Source organism: Parus major, chromosome 6 (assembly GCF_001522545.3).
Source record: "Parus major isolate Abel chromosome 6, Parus_major1.1, whole genome shotgun sequence".
Lineage (NCBI taxonomy): Eukaryota > Metazoa > Chordata > Aves > Passeriformes > Paridae > Parus > Parus major.
The window spans coordinates 3,049,414-3,074,786 of NC_031775.1; the positions used below are offsets into that span (position 1 = coordinate 3,049,414).

General features: G+C 43.1%; 1 protein-coding gene across 5 annotated transcripts in view; it reads right to left on the bottom strand.

Annotated features, from left to right (window-relative positions):
* PCDH15 (protocadherin related 15) overlaps positions 1-25,373 on the bottom strand; it is a 538,462-nt gene that overhangs the window by 1,979 nt on the left and 511,110 nt on the right. The window contains exons 33-40 of one of the 5 annotated variants that reach the window (XM_033515675.1): positions 19,975-20,193; positions 18,040-18,048; positions 17,084-17,194; positions 6,378-6,399; positions 5,009-5,047; positions 4,237-4,310; positions 3,238-3,370; positions 646-2,166 (exon numbers count right to left, since the gene is read on the bottom strand). In XM_033515675.1, the coding sequence (XP_033371566.1) occupies positions 658-2,166; positions 3,238-3,370; positions 4,237-4,310; positions 5,009-5,047; positions 6,378-6,399; positions 17,084-17,194; positions 18,040-18,048; positions 19,975-20,193 (2,116 nt within the window). In that variant the 3' untranslated portion in view covers positions 646-657. The remainder of the gene's footprint in view (positions 1-645; positions 2,167-3,237; positions 3,371-4,236; positions 4,311-5,008; positions 5,048-6,377; positions 6,400-17,083; positions 17,195-18,039; positions 18,049-19,974; positions 20,194-25,373) is intronic. The other 4 variants (XM_033515678.1, XM_033515674.1, XM_033515676.1 and 1 more) reach the window with 4 other exon arrangements.

The following is a 25,373-nucleotide window of genomic DNA, read 5'->3' on the forward strand; positions in this document are numbered from 1 at the left end:
AATAAAATAAAGCCACTGTACTGTGATAGACAGGAAAGGCAGAGGTTGGGAAATGTAAACCATTTCCTTTCCTGACCCAGCTCACTCCTGCCTCAGCATTTTTGGCTTGTGCATCATTGGTGTGTGCAACCTGAATCTGTGATCCAGAAACAGCCCAATCCCAGCTCTCCCAATTATCCCCTGCAATTTTGGGAATGTTGTTTCGTTGCAGCTCCACTTGTCCTCCCTGCAAACAGAGCTGACCTTGACAGCAGAGAACTCACCTGAAGATTAGCAAATGTATTAATACAATATTAATGTATAAAATGAACACATGGATGATTTTTAAATCTTTACATCCTCCTCCTCATCATTCCCATTCTTCCCTAAATCCCAAGTTTCACTGCTCCATGAAAACGAAACTTTCTATATCTGAGTACATCTACAGTGTGTGTATATATATATGTGTATGTATATAAATATATGTATCCACAGGGCTGGAATTAGCTTGGTTTTCCACAGTTCTCTCCCAAGGACAGTGAAAAGCTGGATCATTACGCTTTGCCCTTTCCTTTTGGCTGTCTCCAGCCCATCAGTATTGCTTAGGAAAGACCACACAGAAGGCACAGCAAACAAAGCCACTCCTCACTGCAAACCACCACCTACTGTCACTCCTCTTTAAAAGGAGGTGGAATCACCCGTGGCCTCTGGCTCCGTAATTCCAGTACCCAAGGGCTCATCTGACTTGGCCTGGCTGCTTTCCTGGGACACCTTTTTCCTTGTTTTCATTCCTTTCCTGTTGGTGTCAGAGCTCTGAGTCTCAGTCTCAGGGGACGTGGCAGTTTTCCCAGACGCGGCACTACCTGAGCTTTTTGTCCCTGTGGTACCTTTGGAAGTTGCACTGATTTCACTGTCTAGGCAAGAAGATTCATTCTTACTGGTAGTGTCCTCTCTGTCACTGTCCTCTGGATCAACCTCTTCCTCACTTTCCTCCTCGCTGTCCTCACCAGGAGCAGCTGAGTGTCCTCCCTTGCCCTTTCCAGCAGCTTTTGCATTGGCAGTTTTAGAAACTGCCTTTTTTGAGTTATCTGCTGTCTCCTCTGCCTCTTCCTCTTCTTCTGACACCTCTTCTATGGTGTCCTCTATTTCCACACTGGCAGAGGAGGTTTTGCTCTTGTAGCTGGATCCCGAGGTTTTCTTGTAGCTCGTATCCCTGTCACTACCTGAGGCAGTGGAGCTCACGGATTTCTGGCTGGAGCGTTTGCCACGGGAGCTGCCTGCCCTGCTTTTCACACTGGACATTTCTGTGCTTCTCCTGCTGCTGGACTCACTGGTCCCTGACCTGCTGTAGGAGCTCCGTGTGGATGAGCTCTTGGACAGGCTGCCATCCTCATCGCTCTCAGAGTCTTCCTCATCATGATCCTCTTCCGATGAGTCCTCCTCTGACTCACTGCTGGAGCTGGATTCAGAGTCCTCATCAGAATCCTCCAAATCCCCAGTTTCCTCATCGGAGTCCACGGTGCTTTCTGTGGCCTCATCCTGATCCAGGGTTATTTTCAAGTAGTCTTTGTCTTCTGACTCGGAGCCGGAGCTGCTGCTCTTCTCAGAGGACTCATCCGAGGTGCGCCTCCTCCTCTTCTTCCTCCTCTTCTCATAGTCACTGTCCTCCTGCTCACTCTCTGCCGTGATACTGATTGAAACTCCCGACTTGGCTTCATCCCTTTCAGACCCTTCCTCTCCACGCGCCAAATCCTTGCCAAGGCCCTCCTGGAATTTCCTGGAGACGCTGATGCGCTTCAACACGTGGTTTAGTTTTCTCATGGAGGGCCTGTCATCCGTGGATTTCTGGAAGTAGCTTCCCCTGATCATCATGGGTTTGTCCCCGTCTGCTTGGCGAGCTGACAGCAGCTTGGCATAGCTGGAATCTTTCCTGCCTTTCACTTTCTGCAGGATCATTGGGAATATCTTTGCTTTCTTCCACCGGGAACGGGCAGACTCAGCTCTTCCTACAGGTTTGTGGGCACTGACTGACACACGACTTAAATGCATCACTGCCTTTAGCCTTCTTTTTTCCTGCCTGCTCCTAAATCCTCTTCCAGGACCCTGGCTGAGATCCATCCCAACACCTACAGGTCTCCCTTCCATTTGAGGCCCTCTGCTGGGAGGGCCTCTGACTGGACTCATGCCCTGCAAATTATGAAAATTAATTGATTACCATTTGAAAGAGAGTTATTGTGAAAACCTGTACCTTAAAATAGGTTTAAAAAAGATGCAACATTTATTTCCCAGCATCAAAATGAACTTACCTGTCTTAGAACAGTTTTCTTACCAAAGTTATGGGAAACGTTTTTGAATTTTAGAGATTTAGAAAGTTCTAAAATAGGCTGGAAATGCACAAATACCTGACTCTGCAATGGAGAAAACAATGAAATATTCTGTCTTCTCATTTAATAATGGATTAAGATTGGGCATTTATGAAAATTGGACATTTCTTTCTCAAAAGAAACATTTACATTGACTGTCTTCTTATTGCCACCAACATTTAAAATTTTTTTTAGATTTCATTGTCAACTTTAGGACAAATGAGTTCAGGTACTGTTTGGAAATCCATCATTTACAGGAAGAATAGTACTAATAGACTTGTACAGTCATGTGGTTTTAATTGGAAAGGACTTTAGAGCCCATCCAGTCCCACCCAGTGCCATGAGCAGGGGCACCTTCCACTATCCCAGGCTGCTCCAAGCCCCAAAGTCCAACCTGGCCTTGGACACTTCCAGGGATCCAGGGGCAGCCACAGCTGCTCTGGGCACCCTGTGCCAGGGCCTGCCCACCCTGCCAGGGAACAATCCCTTCCCAATATCTCATCTAAATTTTCTCTTTTTCAGTCTTTAGCCGTTCTTCTTGTCCTGTCACCTCAGTTCCTGCTGAAGAGTCCTCCAGCTCCCTTGTAGGCCCCTACAAATACTGGAAGATTTCCTTATTTGGTAATGATAAAAAATGGAATTACCGAAGTGGATTTTTCTTCAAACTAAAAACAGATATGGATACTAACAGAAACTTGGCAATTCTTTTTTGTGCCTAGAAAACAAAAGGAATTTAATGCTGACAAACTTTACGGGTCACCAGAAGGGCCAAAATGCTTAACACTGATCTATAAAAAACCCAATTCTAATCAGCTCCAGTGCACAACTGATGAGGTTTGGTGGCCCTTCAATCTGTTAAAGGGACAGAATGATCCCTCCAGAATTTGTTTCTTACCTCTTCTGCTGCTGGCCCGTGGGGACTGTAGTAGTAGCCACCGTCACTCTCCACCACGACCTCGCCATACTCGTCGTACATGCCCGACGGGGACAGCAGGCGCCGGCGGCTCCCGTACTGCGGCAGCTCGTACCTGCCAGAGACACCACAGCTCCTCAGGATGGGCCTAGACATGCTCACACCTCTCATCACACAGCCAGCAGTGCACGTGTTCACATCCAGAGGGATGGGAATGGCTTTCCTTGTTCTTCTCACTCCTTTTTTTTCCCTTAGTGGCACCCAAATCCCAGACATCCTTCTGCTCCAGCAGCCACAAGCCCCTTAGGGTAACCTGAATTTTGAGGTCTGTTGGATCAGTCAAGGGTCCTCTAAGTACATCAACCTTCCTTCAATCCACCTGATTTTTTTTGGGATCTTTCTTGATAATCATGGAATGAAAGAGCAGCTTCTCTGGGATCAGTTCTGGAGAATGCCAGCAGTAATTCCTGAAGAGCCTGCAGTCCAATGGGCTTTATCAGAACAAGGCAGGATGGGATTTCCTGAGGGAAATTCAAAAGGCCACCAGGCAGGATGGTGTTTTCTGAGGGAAATTTAGAAAGCCACAAGGCAGAATTTTTGAGGGGAATTTAAAAGTCCAACAGCTGGCTGGAAACTGGGAGAAGAAAGGATTAATCCCTGAACTCACAAGGGGAGGAGGTGATGGAAATTAATCTCCCAGGAAGCAGAAATACACACACAAAGGATATAAACCCAGCATGAGGAACGGGATGTGCACTCTGTAAGTGGAATAATGACATTCCTGAAGAAGCAGGGAATTATCACACACACACCCCTTAACCTCTGAAAAGAGTTTTGTTGTTGGTTCACGCCTTTGTGGACACAAAGATTAAAGTAATCCTGAGGTGAAGGGAAGTCCCACGATTAAGTGCTGGAATAATAAACATCACCAGCTTGGAAAAGCAGCACTTTCAGAAATAAAGAAGAAAAATGGAACTATACCCGTGCTCATAACTGTAGTAATCCTGGCCATAGTATTCCTGCCCTGGATCAATTCCAGACTCCATACTCAACTCCTGGAAAAGAGAAACACTGATTGAATGCAAACAGTGTGAAAAAGGCCCAAATGTAATTACTGATTTTATTATTCTTTATGATGTAATTACTTCTTCTGACTGCAGAAATGATCCCCATCCTGTAGCACAAAAATACCTACATCTCACATCTTTGCTCTTATTGCTTATTCTGGAAAAAAATTTGGGCCTAAAAGATTGGAAATAGAAAGATTTGCAATTGCACTGCACAGCAAGGTGCTAAAGCTTCCAGCACCAACTGCTCAGCTCAGCTCCAGCTGCAGTAATCCATCAGCAGCTGACTTACACATGGGAAAATCAGATAGCAGTTGGAGAGCAATAGAACCATTGTGTCTGGAAATCTGAAACTGTGGGATGAAGCTGGTGGAAGCCACTGAAAGATAATCATGGGGAAAATCACAGATTCCAGAGTGGTTTGGAAGAGATCATAAAGCCCATCTAGTCCCACCTAGCCCAGGTTGCTCCAAGCCCCATCCAACCTGGCCTTGAAAGCACCAAGATGCAGTAAACTTAAGGTACTTAATTAAAGTAACATAACTGGGCTTACAATACCAGAACTTTTCTTTTTATCTAAGAACCAGGGGGGAAAATTACCTGAGAGAGACAAGTTCTTATTAGAAAATGATGTAAAAGCCATTTCAAAACTTATAGAACAATTAAGAAATTAAAAATGGTGGTACCTCTGGTCTGAGAAGAGAAGGTCTCAGCAATTGCTGCTGCTACAAAAGGAAATGAGAAAGTGGTTAATTAGGCAGCAACAATTAAAGTGCAGGTGATTGGTGTCTAAGATTAGTACTAAATGCTGAAACCATAGGTCCTTTGGAACTTTTTTATGGCAGGCAGCTGGATACGTCCATACCCTGTGAGAACACTGAGTACCTGACACAGTAAAATCCCTTCACAGTCCACCATTTCTTTTGCCTAAATATAAAATCAACTTCCCAGTTTTTGTGGTGCCTGACATACTAAACACAAGAACTTCTACCAGAGGCCAAGAGAACTAAATCCTGTATTTAAATTAGGAGACACAAACCAGCTGTGCAGAGAGGAAAAAAAACAAAACCAGCAAATCTCAACCTTTATGATAGAAAAGTATTTTGGAGAACTTTCCAATTATTGAGATTGTACTGAAGGAAACTCTTCTCCCTGTTATTAATTTCTGGTGAAAATGATACTTCAGGAGCAGCAAACCTCACAGAGCTGCAGGGAAGGTCCGTGGAGCCCCATCCCTGCCTGGCAGGTGATTGGGTGTGACACTGGAAAACACAGCGGGCGTGGAGGGAATTCCCTGGGAAGCTGCTTCTGGCAGCTGGTTAAACAGCAATCTCCCAGCCTGGAGGTCACACTCCTGCCACAACGGATCTCAGTGCCCAGGGGATCTATGGCTCATAAACTTACTGAATCACTTTCAATCTCTGGTCTCTAAAGCACTCAGTACTCGTAAGTTCCACAACACACAATCCCAGATTGTTTTGGGTTGGGAGGGACCTTAAAACTCAGTTCATCCCACTCCCTGCAATGACAGGGACACTGTCCACTATCCCAGGGTGATCCAAGCCCCATCCAGCCTGGCCTTGGACACTTCCAGGGATCCAGGGGCAGCCACAGCTTCTCTGGGCACCCTGTGCCAGGACCCCACCACCCTCCCAGTGAACAATTCCTTCGAAATATCCTACCTGAATTCCCCATGTGTCAGTCTGAACACATTCCCTGTGTCCTGGCACCCCAGTTCCCAATGCAGAGCCCCTCTCCAGCTTCCCTGTATCCCTTCAGGCCCTGGAAGGAGCTGTGAGGTCTCCACCCCCCCCTTCCCTTCTCCAGGCTGAGCAGCCCCAGCTCTCCCAGCCTGGCTCCATAGGGAAGGTGCTCCAGACCCCTCAGAAACTTCATGGTCTCCTCTGGACCTGCTCCAACAATTCCATGCCCTTCTTATTCTGGAAGAACCAGAACTGTGCACAGAATTCCATGTGGGGTCTCATAAGATCAGGGCAGAAGGAAAAGCACATTAGTATCATCAATATTTTAAAGGTAATTGGGCATTGGCCTTACCTCCTGCTGTGCATATCCTCGCCTGGAAGTCAGAAAAAGAAAAGAAATAAATTAGTATAATGCTGTGAGCCTGCACAAAGATGCCCATTGCCATTCTTGCTGGAGAGGGGCGAAAGAGTATGTAATTAGAAATATAATTAGCATGGAAAGAAATACATATCTCTAATACCAAATATGTTTTTCTTTGTGTTTGCTCTGGACACAGGGATTGTTGCATGGGAAAGGTTGGAGAAGCTTTGGGATCTTTCCTTGCTTTAGGTTGTGAATGGATGAGGAGAAATCCCCAAGAGCCAGAGAGCCAGAGCATCCAGAGAGACTCAGCACAGGGAAAGGGGGATTGGGAGAGGCCCTGCCCCATCCCCTCCCCACGATCCACAGAGGGACACTATTCCCTCACACGTCTGCTCAAGCAGTGGAACAACCTTTCCTACTCCTGGACTTTCTGTATCCATCAGAAATTGCCCTGGAGCTTGCATTACTAATTTCTTGTACCAACATTATCATTCCAATTACACCTTTCCTAACATTTGCTTATTGGGAGGGGAGATAGATGCCTTTTTTTTTTATTTATTTTTTAAATTTTTCTTTGCTATCTGCAGTTATTTCGCCACAGGCTTTGTTCTTCTGATCTTATGGGGAATTTATTGTTGGTTTAATTCATTTTCTTAGAGCCATTCCTGGGCATGACCAATGTATTTATGTCTGTCAAGGTTTCTATTTCCACATTTTTTGGCTGAAAATTGAAATGGTTTAGTCAAAACTAGAGAACAAAAATTTAGACCTTGGAATTTTTCTTAAGGATGAGTCTGGATTATTTTTCTTATGGTTTTTAAGAAGGAAAGGGTAAATGCTCAAAATTATGTTAGGCTTAACCTAGCAGTCATGGGGAAGTCTTTAATTACACTAAATAAATAATAAAGATCAGAGAAATCCTTTTAATTCTTTAATATCCCCATCTCTAAATCTTCCTATTAATATTCAGTACATGGAATTGATTATCAGCATTGAATTAATGCTGTCGCCTATATAATATAAACCTCATGGCCAGTTGAAATGAAGATTTATCATCCAAAGATGATCTGTGACTTTTCAAAGCCCACTTGAGGAATGCTGGATTTAGTTTCCATATTGCCTACAACAATCTTCCTATAAAGGAGGTCTGAGGAGAAGGAAGTCTGTTAGTCTTAATTGCACTATATTGCAGATTAAAGGCATAATACGAGTAATTCTAATTAAATTTGGAATTCAACTTTCATAAAAATAGCAGTGTGATCAGTTTTGCTGATACTTCTTGAATAGTTTTGTGTGGCCATGATTAGAAGGAACAAAAAGTCCCCAAAAGACATAAAATACCCATTCACTCACTACAGCACAAGGATCTATTCTGGCACAAAGACAAAGGTCAGGACAACATCATTTGTTTCCAGGAAGGAATTAAAGCTGTCCACAGGGGGAGGGATTGCTTCTGGGAAATGTTCTCAGCCGGACCACTGCAGTCTGGGAATCTTCTGTGTGGAATGGGAAGCGAGGCCATGGAGCCCGTGAGGATATGGGGTAACTGGACAGCCAGAACACGGAGCTGGGACTTAAGGGGAGAGACAAAGCCAGAATGAACTCACATGGACAAGATGTGCCAACCTTTTACTGCTGAAAGGTTAGAGGAACTGGGAATTGCCTAAAGCAGCATTTCCCCAGTTCCTTGCACCCCAACAGGCGTTTGCTCTCCATAACTTAAATCTGTTTTCATATCAAAAGCAGAATCATCACAAATCCCAAGTGCTACGTGTATTCCTCAGACGGAGCAACTACTTATCAGTTTGCCCTGGCTCCTAAAATGAAGACTTTTCCTCCAGTTCAGAGCTGGAACTGAGAACAAATTGGGAAGGAGGATGAGTAATGATAACACCACGGTTCAATTCCAGCTTTGCACGAAAGAGCTCTCCACTGATGCCATCTCTGCTCCTGCTCAGGACCTGGCCTCATCAAGCTGATGATGAAAGCATGAGAGATAAATACAGGGTCACAGGAGGAGGACCCCAACTGACCAAGTCAGACAACCTGGGAGGGGGTAAATCATATAAAAATATAAATTATTACAGATGTTCAACTTGCCACCAGCTCCTACACTGGATCTAATCCTTTGTAGTGCTGCAGAACTGCAGTACCACAGAATTGTGGAATGGGTTGGGTTGGAAAGGACCTTTATGCTCATCCTCTTCTACCTCCACCCACTTTCCACTATCCCAGGCTGCTCCAAGCCCCTTCCAAATTGGCCTTGGACATCTTCCGGGATCCAGGGGCAGCCAAGCTTCTCTGGGCACCCTGTGCCAGGGCCTCCCCACCCTTACAGGGAACAATTCCTTCCCATCTAAATCTCTTCTCTTTTTGTTTTAAACATTTTCCCCTGCAGCACCCAGATATCTCAATGGAACAGAATTTCACTGGTACAGCTTCTTTCCCAGTCTAATAGAGCAATTTTTTAAACAAAACCTATTTCAAAAAGCCAGAAGGAGAAAAAATGTTGCATTGTATCCAGACAAAATTAATCCAGTTTTGTAAAGTTTTCAACTTCATAGAAATTTCCAGAATGACAAAGTAAATGTTCCTCATCAGTGAAGAGTTGATTGCCATGACCCCCTCCCAGATTGTTCTGAAATGATGAAATTAAATATTTAAAGTGGAACTTCTCTGTGATGTCCACTCTTTCTGCTTAAGGAATATCCTAATTATTTGTAGCCAAACTGAACCATTGGAGTTTATGCTGTGAATGACTAAACACCTCAATTTTTGCTATGTGACCTTACATACCACAAAATCAGGTCCTATTTGTGTCATATTTCACTGGGGATGTAAAGATCTGCACAACAGCAGCCGTTTACAAGCTCTAACATGGGACTTGGGTACTGAAATTTAAATTTCTGTCTTTGGGGTTGACCCACTCTGAACATGAGCACCCCAATAATTTTTCATGCCCATCTCTGCTCTCTTCCCACTGTCCCCTCATCAGGAGCAAGGGTGGAACACAGAGGGGTACATTTAAGTCATATTACCTCTCTGGCTCTTCAATCCTAAAAATTCTCCACCTAACAGGTGCTGAGCTTTGGGAATATTATTAAAACATTGCAGTTGTGCCATCTTTGGAGAACTGAGCATCAAAAATGTGCACATCTCATAAATGACACAGATTCTGTTACAGCAAAAATAGGACAACAGGATGATCCCTCCCCTCACACATTTAGCTACTCCTACAACTACCTTGATCCTACAACCTATCCCAACAAAGGTTTTAAATAAAGGAAAATTCTAATGGATCATCACAACTTGTGGGATGGAGTTAATGGAGTTTGCACTAGGAGAAAGAAAGAGAAACTACCTTGAGCAGTTTTTGACTGAAGCATCCACACATGTCCTAACTGCAGACTTAAAAAAACCCCAACAAAAAAACAAAGAGAAAAGAGAAAAAGCCAAGCACCATGGAAATGATGAGTCTGATAAACAGTCTGATAAAGAATTAATTACCTTTTTGCTCTGAATTACAGCCTTGTTACTGAACTGGAATTTTAGTTTTGCTTCATTAGGTAATATCTGCCTTTCCCAATATGGTTTTTCAAAATTGTCATATTAAACTTTTTCTTTTCTTTTGGCAAAGGACTGAAAAGAAACCTGCAAGTTGAACCAAACATTTAAATGCCCAAACTGCTTTTACTTACCATTTTTTCAAAGGACAAGCTAATTTACTTTATATATACATTTGTAATTTACATATTTATGTAAATGTAAAGATCTGATTTAGATGACTGCGAGCATAAAAGATGTTAAGTAAATCCACATTATGTGGATTTTTACAAGTACTTGGAAACCCTTCACCTGGTGACACTAATCAGAGTGACTTTATTACAATTTAATTGAGATGTTTCAGCTTGTGACAGACCAGCATGAAAATTAAAGAAAGAGAGCAACAACATGCACATGCAAAATCATAAAAAACAAACAACAAACGCTTTGTACATGAAAGGAATTTACAAAATATAAACTTTTCACATGCAGTTACAATATAAAAAAGAAAATGCAATGGAAGGCAGAAGATGGAGAACAAGAGTGGGGACACAGCCACATTTGCTGAGAAAACTAGAGCAAAGCCTTCTTCTGACTGGAGACAGGAACTGAGCTGCCAGAAAATGTCAGCAGAGCAGAGCCCATGGAGCAGGGAGATGCAGTATGGAATTATGGAATGCCTGGGTTGGAAGGGACCTTAAAACTCATCCCATGGGCAGGGCCACCATCCCAGGTTTCTCAAGGCCCATCCAATAACCCAGCTCACCGAAGCTGAGCCTGCTACTCCCAGGCCTTCCTTGCAAAGATGCTCTATATGTGGCAGAAGATTCCTTCCAGGTGGGGTGTTTTATGGGCAAAGCAAGAGATTCCAATCACAGCTGCAGAAAAATCTGACTGATGTTACCTACGGTGAAGGCTGCTTAAAGAAGTATTGAGCCTGCCACCATCTATGCCATATCCTTGGGTAAAAATGGACAGTTTCCCCCAAGAACTTCCAGGAAACAGACTAAGAACCAGAAAGATGTAGTTCTGAGAAAAAGACTTGGAGAATTATATTCTACATCACAAATTTCTGAGTGAACGGGAAGGACAATGTCTCTCCATTTGGGATCGGGAGTGGGTAAGTTGTGTACAGCAGGGAAAAGGGGGAAAGTTGGGATTTCTGGAGAGTCTGAGGCAGAAACTGTGTGCTGCATTAGAGTCCTCCCACTCAAAAAAAGCAGGGAACATCCACCCGTGAGCATTACAGAGCTGTTGATTGGGAGGGGAAGCGTTTCTCCAGCTCCTCCACAACGCAGCTCAAGTTCCCATTCTGCTGGTTGTGCTCAGCTGCGGCTTCTGGAGTTGGGAGCTCCGGGGTCGGGGCTGGTTTGAGCTTGGGGACGTGCTTGGGCAGCAGGTGGTTCTTGTCTATTTGGCTGTACATGTTGGCCACCGACTTCTCAATGGCAGCCAAATTCTGAATGTTTTTAAGAATTCCTTTGAGCTCCCTGCGCGGAGGAAGCTCTGGCACTGCAGCTGGCGTGGGGACAGCTGGCTGTTTGGCAGGGGATTTGGAATGCCTGGCAGGGGACGGGAGCTGCATGCTAAGAGGAGATGGAGAGGAAGAAGAAGAAGGAAGAGAAACTGTGGGTGGAGGCGGAGGATGTGGTGGCAACAGAGGAGGGGATGGAGGTGGTGGTGGCAGTGGAGGTGGCAGCTGTGGAGGTGGGGGTGGGGGAATTTTAGGCGGATCTGGAATGCTTTCTACATTTTCTTTGGTCTGAGGAGCTAGAAAACTTTGGCAAAGTGGTTTCTTTATCCTAGAAGACGGAGGAGTTGGTTTGCGAGTTGGTGGAGGAGAATGTTCTTGAGGGTCGTCGTGGTGAGTGACGATTACAGCGGGGACCACGGCAGCCTCCGCTTCAACTCCTTCAGCACAAGGTGTTGGAGAGGACAGAGGGGAGGAGCGAAGGTGGGGAGAAGCCACCACACTTTTGGGAGACTGCTCTGGAGCATTCTCTCCCTCCTGGACACCGGCGCTGTGCGTGGGCGACCGTGCGGATTTCACCTCGGGAGACCTGACTTGCTTCATTTCCTGCAGTGCCTCAAACTGCCTTGCCTTCTCCTTCACAGTCAGCTTGGGGCCACTGATCTTTTGGAAGAGTGGACTGCTGACATCGTCACTGCTATCAGGGTTTTCAGCTCCTTCCTCCTTGGCTGTGAGTCTCTGCTGCTGCCACTGGATGGGGTCCATGATAACCGGCCTACCCAGGGACCCTGACATGTGCCTCCTGGTCAGGTGAGTGGGCACTGTCCATGCCCGATGGCTGCCCCCAAAAGTGGCCTCTCTCCAGGCCAGTCTTGAAGGAGAAAGAGTATCTAAAGTATCATTCCTTTTCCGTAGGAACCCAGCGGCAGCAGGGCTTTGAGGGAGACCTTCCACGTACAACGGGTTTCGGGTTGTTAGCGGGTTCTCATCGGACAAAAAAGTGATGTTACTCGAGGATTTGGGGAGGTTATTGTTCAGGGATCCATTGATATTGGATTGCTTGTGAGCCTCTATAGCACGGGAAGCAAAGCTGCTTATAACTCTCTGTCGGTCTCCTTCTTCTAAGACTGACTTTTTTCCCCTGCTTTGTTGGAAATGGTAGAGAAGAAAAAGACTTGAAAGAAAAGAAGATAATCACATGTGAGGAAACATGCATGGACATAGGTACTTATGAGAGAGAGAAAAAAAGAACTTATGACATGAATCAGAGCCATTAAATCACTTTTAGCAAACTACAACCCAACAGCAAGAGCACATCTACTGCTGGCAAGACATTTACTTTTGCATCTTCTTTAAGGGGGAAGGAAAAAAATTAAAACAAGCTGCTGCTTGTTTTAATTTGAAGCTGCATAGCTACTTGGTGAGTTCCAAAATTAATTCACTTCTCATTAAAAAAACCTCTTAGATTTCAAAATTATCAGTTAATATTGTGGCCTATCCACCTAGAAACATGTAACATCACAGAAGTATCAATATGTGAATAAATTTAATCTCCTGTGCGTATGAATTTCATGTTCGTCATGTTGAAACCAATGAAAAGCCCCTGTGGTTGGGTAACATCCAATTTCTACACCAAAAGTGGGAGGTCTCGCCACTTTCTTCTGAACTGCATGTGTCACCTCCCAGTGACAGATGCAGTTCTCCTCCCTCAAATATTTTTCATACCACAACCTTCTGAGCAGATCTGAAAAGAAACAGAATTTAAAAATGAACACCCCCAAACTGCCTGCTAGAAAAGTGCCTTTAGAGGCCTATTTTAAATAATGCTCACTGCAGGCTGAAGTGGGATTTATTTTTTCTCAAAATTTTATGAGATTTATTTTTTCTCAAATAAAAGAGAAATTTAACTCTGTTTCAGGCAGAGATAAAGTACAGCATGAGTAGCAATCTTATCTACCTGCACAAATTAAAATACCATTTAAGACTGGTTTTAGTGACTTAGAGATGTCCAGTATTTTCACACAAGTTTTGAGTTAAAAATTCTAAGCCTTGTCTCTACCAAAATGTGAATTTTGGTAACAGAATGGGAGGAAAAAAAAGGAGTTTTCCATGATTCTGTGAATGCTGGAAAATGAAATTTTAGACATCTTGGTCACATCATTACATGGGTTTTGGTGGTATTGTTTCACATCTCAGAAAACACAACTAAATCCAAATTAATGAGAAATTAATCTCTAGTGGTTATATATTCCTTAGTAAAATTGGAAGGAAAATTTAAATACCTAGAAGGAGTTAATTAAGAAATCTTTGTCTTCCTCCAAGTTATTTACAATGTAAAAATCCCCTGAGGGTTGTATTTAACTACAAAACACTTTCATTTCTTGTGTTTTCTCTTTTGATCAGGGGATCACCCAGGCAGGGAAACCCCAGCTTCCCAATATTCCAGGGAGCCAGGAGGACTGGAATTCCCACACAGAACCCCGGGATCATTCTCCCATTTGCAAAAAAAAACAAAACAACAACCCAGCAAATTCCACAAATTGAATATACTCTCCCCAAGCACTGCAGTTTGCCAGAGTTGGGTGTGCCTAAGGCTTCCTCTGGGAAGAATGAATAAAAATAAACAACTTCACACTAATTAAGAGAATCCCAGAATGGTTTGGATTGGAAAGTACCTTAAAGGTGACCTAGATCCAACCCCCTGCCATGGGCAGGGAAAACCTTCCACTATCCCAGGCTGCTCCAAGCCCCAGTGTCCAACCTGGCCTTGGACACTTCCAGGGATCCAGGGGCAGCCACAGCTGCTCTGGGCACCCTGTGCCAGGGCCTTCCCACCCTCCCAGAGAACAATTCCTTCCCAATATCCCATCTATCCCTGCCCTCTGGCACTGGGAAGCCATTCCCTGTGTCCTGGCCCTCCATCCCTTGGAACTGTTTCTCTATTTCTTGTCACCACCTTCAGGCCCTGGAAGGCCACAGTGAGGTCACCCCAAAGCTTCTCCTCTCCAGGCTGAACAATCCCAGCTGTCCCAGCCTCTCCTCCCAGCAGAGCTGCTCCATCCCTCTGATCATCCTGGTGCCTCCCCTGGACTCTCTGCAGTAGCTCCAGGTCCCTCCTGTGCTGAGCCCCTGAGCTATAAAGGAACTCTGATTTCTGAACAAGCCAAATTTGAGGTCAGCCAAGCACTTAATCTACTGAAGGGTGAGAGAAGCAGTGACTGAACTTGAAGGAGCCCCTCCAGCAGAAGGTGCCACCACCTTTCTGCCACTGGAGCAGATTATTTCAAAAGCTCCTCAGCCTCTTCCTCGCTCTACATGAGGCCTCTGAGAGCTGAGGTGACCCCACCATGTTTTTCTGTTTGTGTGGAGCTGTTTCGATCACTGAGGGCCAGAGAGTTCAGTTTCTGTGAACTCAAAGACTCTACAGGCCTTGCATGTGATTGGAATTGACAGCCAAGGACGGTTTCAACCCAGCCATAAATCCATGAACTCCCAGCAATCTGTTCATGTTCAGTGTTGGTTTGGATTTTTTTGCCCCTTTGGATTTAGAAATAATGCTTTTCAAGTTCAGCAATCACCCTTCCCCTCTCTACTTCCAAGAAGAGGGATAAAGAAGCACAGAAGTATTGGAACTTCCCAGTAAATGTCTTTCCTGCTCAATGGACAAATAAAATATGAACTTCACCTTGCAAGGCTGGATGGGAATTTCTGGAAGGAAAATTAACTAATTTCTACCAGCTACAAATACTAAGACAATGAAATAAGCTTACTTACTGATGCCTAAGGATCCAAAGACAGGGAAAAATGAAAATGGTGAGACAAGGCAGATTTAAAACTAAAGAGCTTTGTTCCATTTCATTTGCTACAAACTCCAAAGAAAGTAAACAAGACACTGCAAATGAAAGATGACAGACTTAGGACAACTAAAACTCATGAAAAATGGCAATAAAAGATTTTTCCCAAATAAGAATTTCCTAAGGTATACCTGCAGTAAAATATTTAATGGGGAAGAAAAAGTTAATTTGTAATTTTATTTACTGAAGCCTGTTATTTCCTTGCAAATCCTATGGATTTTGATTTATCTTTGAAGGATTTCTGTGCTTAATCAGTTCCTCAGCATGACGGATAAGCCTTGGTTGTATGCAAAGACATCTGAGAGAAAATATTCCAACTACAGCACCTTTTTTGGTGCAATGAAGACTATTTTTTGTTCAAATTAACATAAACCTAAGCCTCAAAGTCAATACTGCAGATCTGGGAACTGTTACCTCTTTGGGGCAGTACTAAACCCCAAAAAACCTTTGCAGATAAAACACAGCACAACAAGGCTTTTTCTGGGTTTAGCATCACATAATTAATTTCAGCAGAAATTTGGTTTAGTGCAAAAAAAGTGAATTTTATCCAGCTGGCACCTCCCTGCATAAGGGTGCAGATGTGACTCACAAAGAGAAGTGCCCCTATTCAAAAAAACTTTATTTCACATGTTTTACTTCCCTTTCTGCCCAAGCATAACTTGACAAAGGCAAAAGGCAGAAATTCAGCTCTGAGGAGAAACTATTCCTGCTCCCAGCATTTTTTAGCCCCCCTATTTACCCATAAAAGCTCAAACCCTGGAATTATTCCACATGCAGAGACTGCAGCCAGTTGTCCAAGAGTTAAAGCTCTGTCATGGTCCTGTAACATTTTATAAACTCCATCACAGCGGCTGGAAAATTTCAGCTTTCTGGGCAAAACAAATCACAACTGAAAACAGAGCAATCCTCGTTTCCACCATCCACTCACTCCCTACCTACTCCAAATATTATTCAAGCTGGGCTCTTCAGCACTCCTTGGCTTTCAAATATAAATAGAGATGAGGAAGTGTGGCAAAGCTTATCAACAACCTCCCCAGTATCAGAAAAATAATAACTGTCTGGAGTATTTTCCTACTGAGGGTTAAATTGCTATTGGAGTCCATCAACTTCAGGTTTACAGAGGCATGAAAAGAAAGGCAGCCTTGCAAGATTATTATTTTATGAGCATGTAAGAGGTAAAAGATGCATTTATTGAGCTACCAGTGGTTTCTGTGCTTTGACAGTTCCTTTAATTTCAATATTTAAACAGGTTTAAACTTAGAACAAAAAAAAAAAGCCCCAACAAACTGAGCACTTCTTACTATAGGAAATTGGGACTTTAGGGCAGCAATTTTCAGGGAATTATCATTTCAGATGTGTGCAATAGGTAAGAATGGATTTTATTGGATGTGTTTAGTCAACAACTTTGGAAAATGTGGAATGATGGCCTGGATGTGTCATGGAATCCAATCCTGGCAGCAGTGACCTGCTGTAGGATCTTGTTCTTAGGAAAACCATCTAGTGAGACCTTTTTGCCCACTTAACGTCTCTTATAGGTTCCCCCATGCATTACAAGAAGATTAAATTGGTTTTTTCCCACCTTCCAGACCCAGCCTGTTTCTTTTCTGGATGTTGGAGAACCCCAAGCAGCTGAGGAATGAGGAAAACCTTGTGCACAGAGACTGCATGAAACTATTTCATAGGATCCCAGAATCCTAGAATAGTTTGGATTGGGAGGGACCTTAAAACCCATCTCATTCCACTCTCTGTCATGAGCAGGGACTCCTCCCACTAACCCAGGTTGCCCAGGGCAGTGATTTTCAGGATGGATCTCAAGGAATACTCACATGGTGCTGTCTCCAAGCTCCTCATAGAGGTTGTTTGCCACGGCTCCTGTTGGTTTTCCTGCTGGAAGAGCCATCTGGATCCTCGCAGTCTTGGCACACTCAGCCTGTCGCCTTTGGAAGGCCATGGGAAGAAGGAGAAACACTCATCAGGAACACCCCAGAACACGGCCAAAATGTGAGGTTTTCTATGTTGTTGCCCTGTGATTAACAAACAGCCCTAGATTTTGTCTTCATCAAAGTAGTAACATGATCATTTTTTCCTGGATTTTCCAGATCCTGGTTGTTCTGATTTGGTGGAATCACATAGTTTCTCAGATTCCAGAATGGTTTGTGTGGGAAAGGACATTAAAAAGCCCATCCAGTGCCACGCCCTTCCATGGGCAGGGACACCTTCCACTATCCCAGGCTTCTCCAAGCCCCAAAGTCCTGGCCTTGGACAATTCCAGGGATCCAGGGGCAGCCACAGCTGCTCTGGGCACCCTGTGCCACGGCCTGCCCACTCTCCCAGGGAAGGATTTCTTCTCAATATCCCATCTAAACCTACTTCTTTCAGTTTGATGCCACTCCCCCTTAACCACTCACAACTCATTTTTCTTAGTGGAAAAACGCTGGGAAATTCCTGTTCAATTAATAGTTTTTCCTGAAAAACATTCTTTTTTCTTTTTTTCTTAATATGGAGTAAAATCACTGCAAAATAAATTTCTGTTCTCTGTCTAGAAAACAAAGCTACTCGTGTGGGGAGGACCACCAGGGTGATGTGGCTGCTAAACCCCACTGACACCGAGTAGCCATATAAATAAATCACTTTTAAAACTCCTCACACCAGGAGTTCAGGAGCAAGTTGAGTACAGAAATTAAAAAACAACCAAGCCCTTACATTTAATAAGTTTTGTTAACAAAAATTGTCAGTATTGCTGTGGAAGCTGGAAGAAACAAAGTTGGAAATAAATACTTACTCTTTGAATCTGTTTGGTTGCAAAAAAAAGAGATAAAAAGGAAGGTTAAATAAATTCTACTTCTAACAACTGCCCATAACAGTGACTCTAACAGCAGTAATAAACTACAGGCTACTTAATTATTCCACACATCAAATTCCAGAATTAATGACTTGTTTAAAGGATCAGAACTTCCAGAGCTGAACAGCATTTGGCCGCTATTTTTGATCCCCTGGAAACAATTCTGTAGTCAGCAGAAATACGAATTACAGCAGGGAATAAAAGCAAGACATGAAAACATGAATATTTCTCCTGTTTTTTTTTAAGCAGGCACATTTTTAGATGTGTTTCTTTATAATGAATTATTTTTATATAACAATATAAATAATATAATTGTTATTTTATTTATAACTCCCCATTTTACCATATTTCAAAAATGTATATAAAATACTTTTCGTAATGAAGAAGCATTGTTTTTTGTTATTATTTAGAAGATGCCATTCTTTTGTGATTAGTAAACAATAAATAATTTATAAGTACCTTACAGGTTTGTGCTGGATACTAGATTTCAAAGGAGTCATTTTTAGATTTATTACTAAAGAAATATTTCAGGAAAAATACTGAGATTCCTTTGGAAAAGGAGTGAAAAAGGCTGGAATGCAAAAACAAACCATAAGGCTCCAGATTTTAAATTAACTCTAAAATTCCTTTCATTTTCTTTGGCACTCTCCATAAAAACACAATTTATTCACAATGGGCTGCTATAAATCCCACTCCAAGTCAGATTTCTAGATGGGAAAAATGGGATTTTTGGATGAAATGAATTTAAACAGATTCCTGAGAGCTCCTAAAAGAGATTGATGATGTTCAGATAATCTAACAGATGCCAAGGAAAAATGAGGCTGTTTCATTTCTTTCAGGAATCTGTAATTCAGATAACAGCCACCAACCAATTGCAAGATGAACTGGCTCATGGAAGCAAATTTTCCATAGAATTCTGAGAGAGGAAGAGCAGTTTGGGAATGACCTGCCATCTTAATGCTGCAGAAGTTGGTCTAGCTCTTCCAAACTTCTTTAAAAGAAGTTCTTTAAAAGGTTTTTTCTCTTCATCCAAAATAGAGAAAAGGGGATGTGAATATAATCATTAGTTAAAGAATAAATGAGTGAATAATTGGATTTATAAATCTATGAACTGGACTATAATGTATAGGTAAATTTATGAATATAAAATTTAGTTAAAGAACAAATCTATGAATAAATATATATATATATATATAAATAAATGAATAGGTATGGAGCCTTTAAATCCAAATGCACTGATTTTATATATGAGTAGACCTGAAAATTTTAGTTGAGAGGAACTTGTTGCAGATGTAGATTTGAATTAATTTATCAGCCAATTACTGGAATCTTTTCAGTGTATAAGAGGCAATAGGAAATATCAAAAAATATTTCAGATGTTGCCCTAAAATGGCAGAAAACCATCTCTCCAGGAAACATTTGCAATTAAGAAGCTCAGGAAAAAATAGTTTAGGATTTAAGAAAAAACATCCTCTAATTTGATTTTTGATTCATTGCTTGAAAAAAAGCACTTTTTCCTCAATAATTTTTTTGGGTTTTTTTTATGTATGGAATTCAGCTCTGAATTGTCACTTCTGTGTCCGACACCTGTGTTTTGAGCCGGTGTTTTGGCACAAAAATCCTGCACCATGTTAGGAAGGCCCCATGTTCATCACACCAAACACTGGGCAACCCTTGTGGTGAGTAGGGGAATAAACCCAGAAATCAATTGACATAATATAGATAATAGATAGAAAATATTATAGAAATAGGAAATAATAAATAGAAATTAATATCACAATGTCGAATAATCATTGAAGCAGCTCTGCTATGAAATGCAGCAGCTCTACTACGACATGACAAGCCCTGGGAGGGGAGCAGAAGAAGGGTACTCACTGCCGGTAGCTGACCATGACGATGAGGATGGCTGGCATGCAGCACAGGATGATGATGACAGCCAGGGCTAGCAGTGCCCCCTCCGTGTAGCCCACGGCCTGCGCCTGCTTCTTCACGTTGGCCACCACGTCGGGTGTGCGGATCTCCAGGATTCGCCCACCCTGGCCCAGGTAGGGCTGGAACTCCTTGTTGATATCCAGCAGTTTGCCATCCAGGAACCTTCAATGGGACAAAAACATCCCACTATTAGGGCCAAGTTCATAATAGCCCAATGAAGCACCTATATTGTCTTTGTGGGCCTTGGAATGGTGGCAATTCCCTGTAATCCTGGTGCCAGGGGCAATTCCAATGTACTTAACACCAGGACACAGTTTAAACACTGAAATGAAGGGCTGAGCTGAGCTTACCCTGATTTTCAGGGGCTCAGAGTTCTCACTGGCATCACAAAGGCCTTGCTTTGTGCTTTTCCTTCTCTGCTTTGATCCCAATAATCAACCAACCATTCCTGGACACATTCCTGAGGACCACTCTGCCCAAAAGATCACCTTGGTCTTGCCCAAGGCAGAGGTGTCGTCACCATCCCTGGAAGTGTTAAAAAACCCATGGATGTGGCACTTGGGGACATGAGGTCGTGGTGGCCTTGGCACTGCTGGGGAATGTTGAATTTAATGACCTCAGATGTCTTTTCCACTCTTAATGATTCTATGGTTGCTGTTACCCTAAAATCAGGCAATTTCCAGAAGATTTGCTCAGCTCCTTAGGGAAATCCTTTGGCTGTCTGGACAAAAAATACATTGTCCAAAGCTCTAACTTCTGAAGTAAAATAAAAATCCTTGGATCACTCCAGACGTGAGGACTGAGTGTCTCACAAGCTGCCCAGCTCCAAAGACCAAAGTAAGAAATATGTTTGGATGGAGGGTCCTCAAAGGTGGGAGCCATGGCAAAATTCCACATCTTTACATGTACACTGGTTCTCCTGGAGAAAGACAAGGGGAAAAAATCCTCCAGAAAACTTCAAATAAAGAACTACAAAAAACTTCTGTACGTATTTTTGTGTATAAACTCTGAATACAGCTTTGATTTCCTTACTCTGATCATGAGACAGAAATTCCACTCTTCAAAGACCATTTCTGCAAGGGCAGTAATTTCTTCCAATTGACTTCCCCTCAGGTTAATTTCCTGATAAATCTTCGTAGCATTTCTTGTCCCTGTTTTTCATTTTGGAATTCTGGGGAGAATCCATTCTGCTCTGGGTGTGTAACGGATGAACTGTATCTCAGCACAAGCAGAACAGCTCATCCTGAATCATGAATTTGGGCTGGTTTCACAATACTGAGGGCAAAGAGGCTGCTCACCCCCACCCTCACCAAGGTGTCTGGAAGAATAATTCCCATTCCTGATGCCTTTCATAAGCCATTTCCTTGGTACTTGAGAAAAAATCCCTTTTCCAAGCTAAATGATAGCATGAACTGGATATAAACATTCTCTTGCTGCTCACTAGATGTCACTGGTGCATGTCCCTCATCCTTTGAGCTGGCAAAAGCCTTCTCAGCAGGACGGCATTAAATCCCTGGATGATTTTAACCATCTCTCCTGGTTGAAATTCCTCTGGCATTTTCCCGACAGAGCCTTTTTAACAGGTTCGTAACTCAGCCGTGAGCGTTTACTCCGTGATGGAACCTGACACGTTGTGCTGGAGCTTCACACAGTTTCTTTTTAACAGGGGACATTTTCCACTTAATTTATGCAGGAGGAATTTGTTGGATTCAACTGGTTTTTATGCTCCAATAAATCAAAGCCTCTTCCCTTTAAAAGATAGGAAAGGAGGCTGAACGTTTCACTCTGGGAAATTATCTGAGTGCCCTCAGAGTCTTTTAGGGGTTTGTGGAAAGGCAGGGCATAGTGAAGTACAGGTACTATTCAGGCCCATTTTTGGGGTGTAATCAAACAGATTTGGAGCAAAAATCAGATGAGGAGTGGCTGAGGGAGCTGGGAAAGGGGCTCAGCCTGGAGCAAAGGAGGCTCAGGGCAACCTTCTGGCTCTGCACAACTCCCTGACAGGAGGGGACAGCCAGGGGGGGTCGGGCTCTGCTGCCAGGGAACAGGGACAGGACAAGGGGAAACGGCCTCAAGCTGTGCCAGGGGAGGCTCAGCTTGGACACCAGGAGGAATTTCTCCATGGCAAGGGAGCTCAGGCCTTGGCAGGGGCTGCCCAGGGAGGTTTGGAGTCCCCATGCCTGGAGGTGTTGATAAACTGTGTAGATGTGAAGACATGGTTCAGTGGTGGGCTTGGAAGTGCTGCATTAAGGATTGGACCTGATGAGGTCAGAGGTTCTTTCCAACCTAAATTACTCTGTTTTATGAGATCCCTTATTAATAAAAACTTCAGGTAATCAATCATAACAGTCTGAAGGAAGAATATGGATCTCTAGTGTCACCCTGAAAAATAAGCCTTCTGATTTTGTTTTTCATAGTTTTAGACACTTTCCCAGGAAAGTAACTATAAACATAGATGTGGATACATTCCTTCTAAGAAAATTCTTTTGATGGACATTTTACATGACCAGTGGGATTGGGAAAGTGGTAACTTAATTATCCAATCCCTGGTCAATGTCAAGAATCTATAAATACTGGAGTCAAGTGAATAAAACTCTATTTTTCTGTCACCCAGTAAGACATGTTTGTGTGAATCATTCCATGTCCTTTAATAATACCTTAGTTGTGTATCAGTTTTACAAAGTACAGGACAGGGAAAATTCTGCATGACTTGACAGACACGTGTTTTACCCCCTGGCACTGGCTGCTACATCCACAACTTCTAAATAATGCCTTTGTTTTCCAGCAAAACGTTTTCCTGGATTTACTGTGGGATTAATATTATGGATTACGAGAGCCTCATGCTTTGGTTCATGGTGACAACTGTGACTCTGTTCAGCTTGGTGACCTGCTGTGTGCACCCTCTTCTCCTAACTCTAGCTGCTTTGGGTTTGGATCCCTGACTCCTGCCTGTATCCCTGCAGCTCTCCATCTGCTATTCCACCTCATCCTCAATTCCCCTCGCATTTGACCTTCACAATTATTTTTAAACAGTGACAGGTTCACAAGAAATTCCATTAAATCAGAGCCTCCACTCTGCTTTAGAAGCAGGAACACAGCAGGTGTTCCCAAAAAACCCGTTCTGGAAAAGCCACAGGTATCTTCCAATACACAATCAGTTGGTGAGCTGTGTAAAAACCCCAGGCAGGCAGAAGTCACTAATTCTGTGCTGTTGGTCCTGGATACATCATGGAATTGTTGAACACTTGGAAAATCACCTGTGTGAATTTATCTTCCTTATTAGTAATTAAATGTTTAAAATTGGATGTTCTGTTTCTTTCAGACTTACTCACCTTTCTCCCATTATATGCAGTTTATGAAATGATCCCTTCTCCCACTGATCCCTTTTCTGTCAGATCCAGAGCAGACTCTTGGCTGGCACAAGGTTGGTTGGGACTCATGGCTTCCCAGTGAGGGGACAACCACTGCTAAAGTGTCCTCTGACCGTGGCAGGAGGAACCCTGAGCCATCCCCTCTGAAATCCAGCTCCCAGAAGGGACCTTTATCTTTTTAGGAGGTCAAAATCTTAGCTTTGGGTGCATCCCTGGCACAAATCTTCTGAGGGTCTCCCACTTTCCAGTGAAAACTTGGGAAATCCAACTGCAAAACTGTCTCCTTACTCCAGTGAGCTGACAGTCACTCACCTCTACCCTAAAGCCAGGGAAGCATTCCCTGGGATTTTGATGATTTAAATATTTAAAAGCTTTTGAAGAGAAGAAAAAAAGCCCCTAAAAATCTGAGTGTGCAGGCACAGGGGGCATTTTAATGAAGCTGTTTCTCAGATGAATCCCTGTACCCTTCCTGTTAGAAGCTCTGATTTTTAAGCCATCTTAACTCTATTCTGCCCTGGGTACTTCACTGGACATCTGAACATCCTTAAGAAGATATTCCAATATTTCCAAAGGGCACCAAAAGGAAGAGGGACATTTTTTTCTGACCATGAAGAGAGTCTGCAAAAGGAAAAGTTTGTTTTTCCTGGAATTCAAAGAGCCAACTGCCTCCCTGCTTAGATAACAGCTGATTTACATATCCTAATAGTAGTGAATTTACTGAGAGTTTTTCAAAGGGAGGAGGAAAAGGGTGTCAGAATCTTGAATAAAACTGGGAAAACATCACAATGACTCCATTCTTGGAATAACCAATACTGGACAACTGACCACAAACACCCAGAGCATCATTGAGACCTGAAAAGACTGAATGACCATGGGGACACCTAAAAACAAATGCCAGGAGAAGGAAGGAGGCTCTATTGCTACCCCTCTGAAAGTTGTTATTGCTATTAAATGTATTTAATATAAAAATTTTATATAAAATATTCATTTTTTTATATACCTAGTTCAGAAAAATTATGCTGGAAAACTGGAGTGAGTTCAGAGAAAAGTATAGGTGGTTAGAAGAATTAAAACAGCCCAGAGCAGAACATCTCAAGAATAAAAAAATACATAGGATAATGTGAACGTAAACCTAGACCTTGGTGAAACACAGTAATTAAAAGCACCAATGGATGCTTTAATTTTGCACCCAAAGTTATAATAAAACTGAGCCTGGAAAAATTAAAAAAAGGAAGACAAAAGGCCTAATTTTTGACATGGAATTAACCTGCAATAACAACCCCCAGGTTGTACTTGATTGGATTTTCCGGCGCAGTTGCTTTGCTGACAGACACGTTCGAAGGAGAATTAATTTGAGGAGCTCCCAAACTTGCTCAGGTTTATCCCAGTGATCTTTCCCAGCCTATAAAATCTGAATATCTGCCGAACTTTCCAATGCTGCAGTTCACCTACAGCTCACCAGGAGCTCAGGAAAAAGCTGGAAAATCCAGCCCCATTTTCCTGCAGCCTTTTCTTGCCAGGCTGCTGAGGATGTCCTCAGCACAGAAGAGCCAGGTGGGGTTCTCACCGAGAGAAAAACCAACACCAAGGTGGAACACGTGAAAAAAAACAAAACCCAAAACCAGCAACAACAAAAAAAGGTTTTTTCTTTCTTTAGAAGAAAAACCTGATTTACATTTGGAAGAGCCTGATCTCCTGTGCAGAGGTGTGCACTGGGAAATGTCTCTCCTCTCCTCTCCTCTCCCCCTCCCCTCCCCTCCCCTCCCCTCCCTTCCCTTCCCTTCCCTTCCCTTCCCTTCCCTTCCCTTCCCTTCCCTTCCCTTCCCTTCCCTTCCCTTCCCAACAGAAACTGTGTGAAGCCTGAAGGTCAACTCTGCAGCTCCAAAGCCTGAAGATCACACAGGATTTTGGGTACATAAGGAAGGAAATTTCTCAGAGGAATTTCAGTTGGAAGCTCCTCACAAGGTGGAC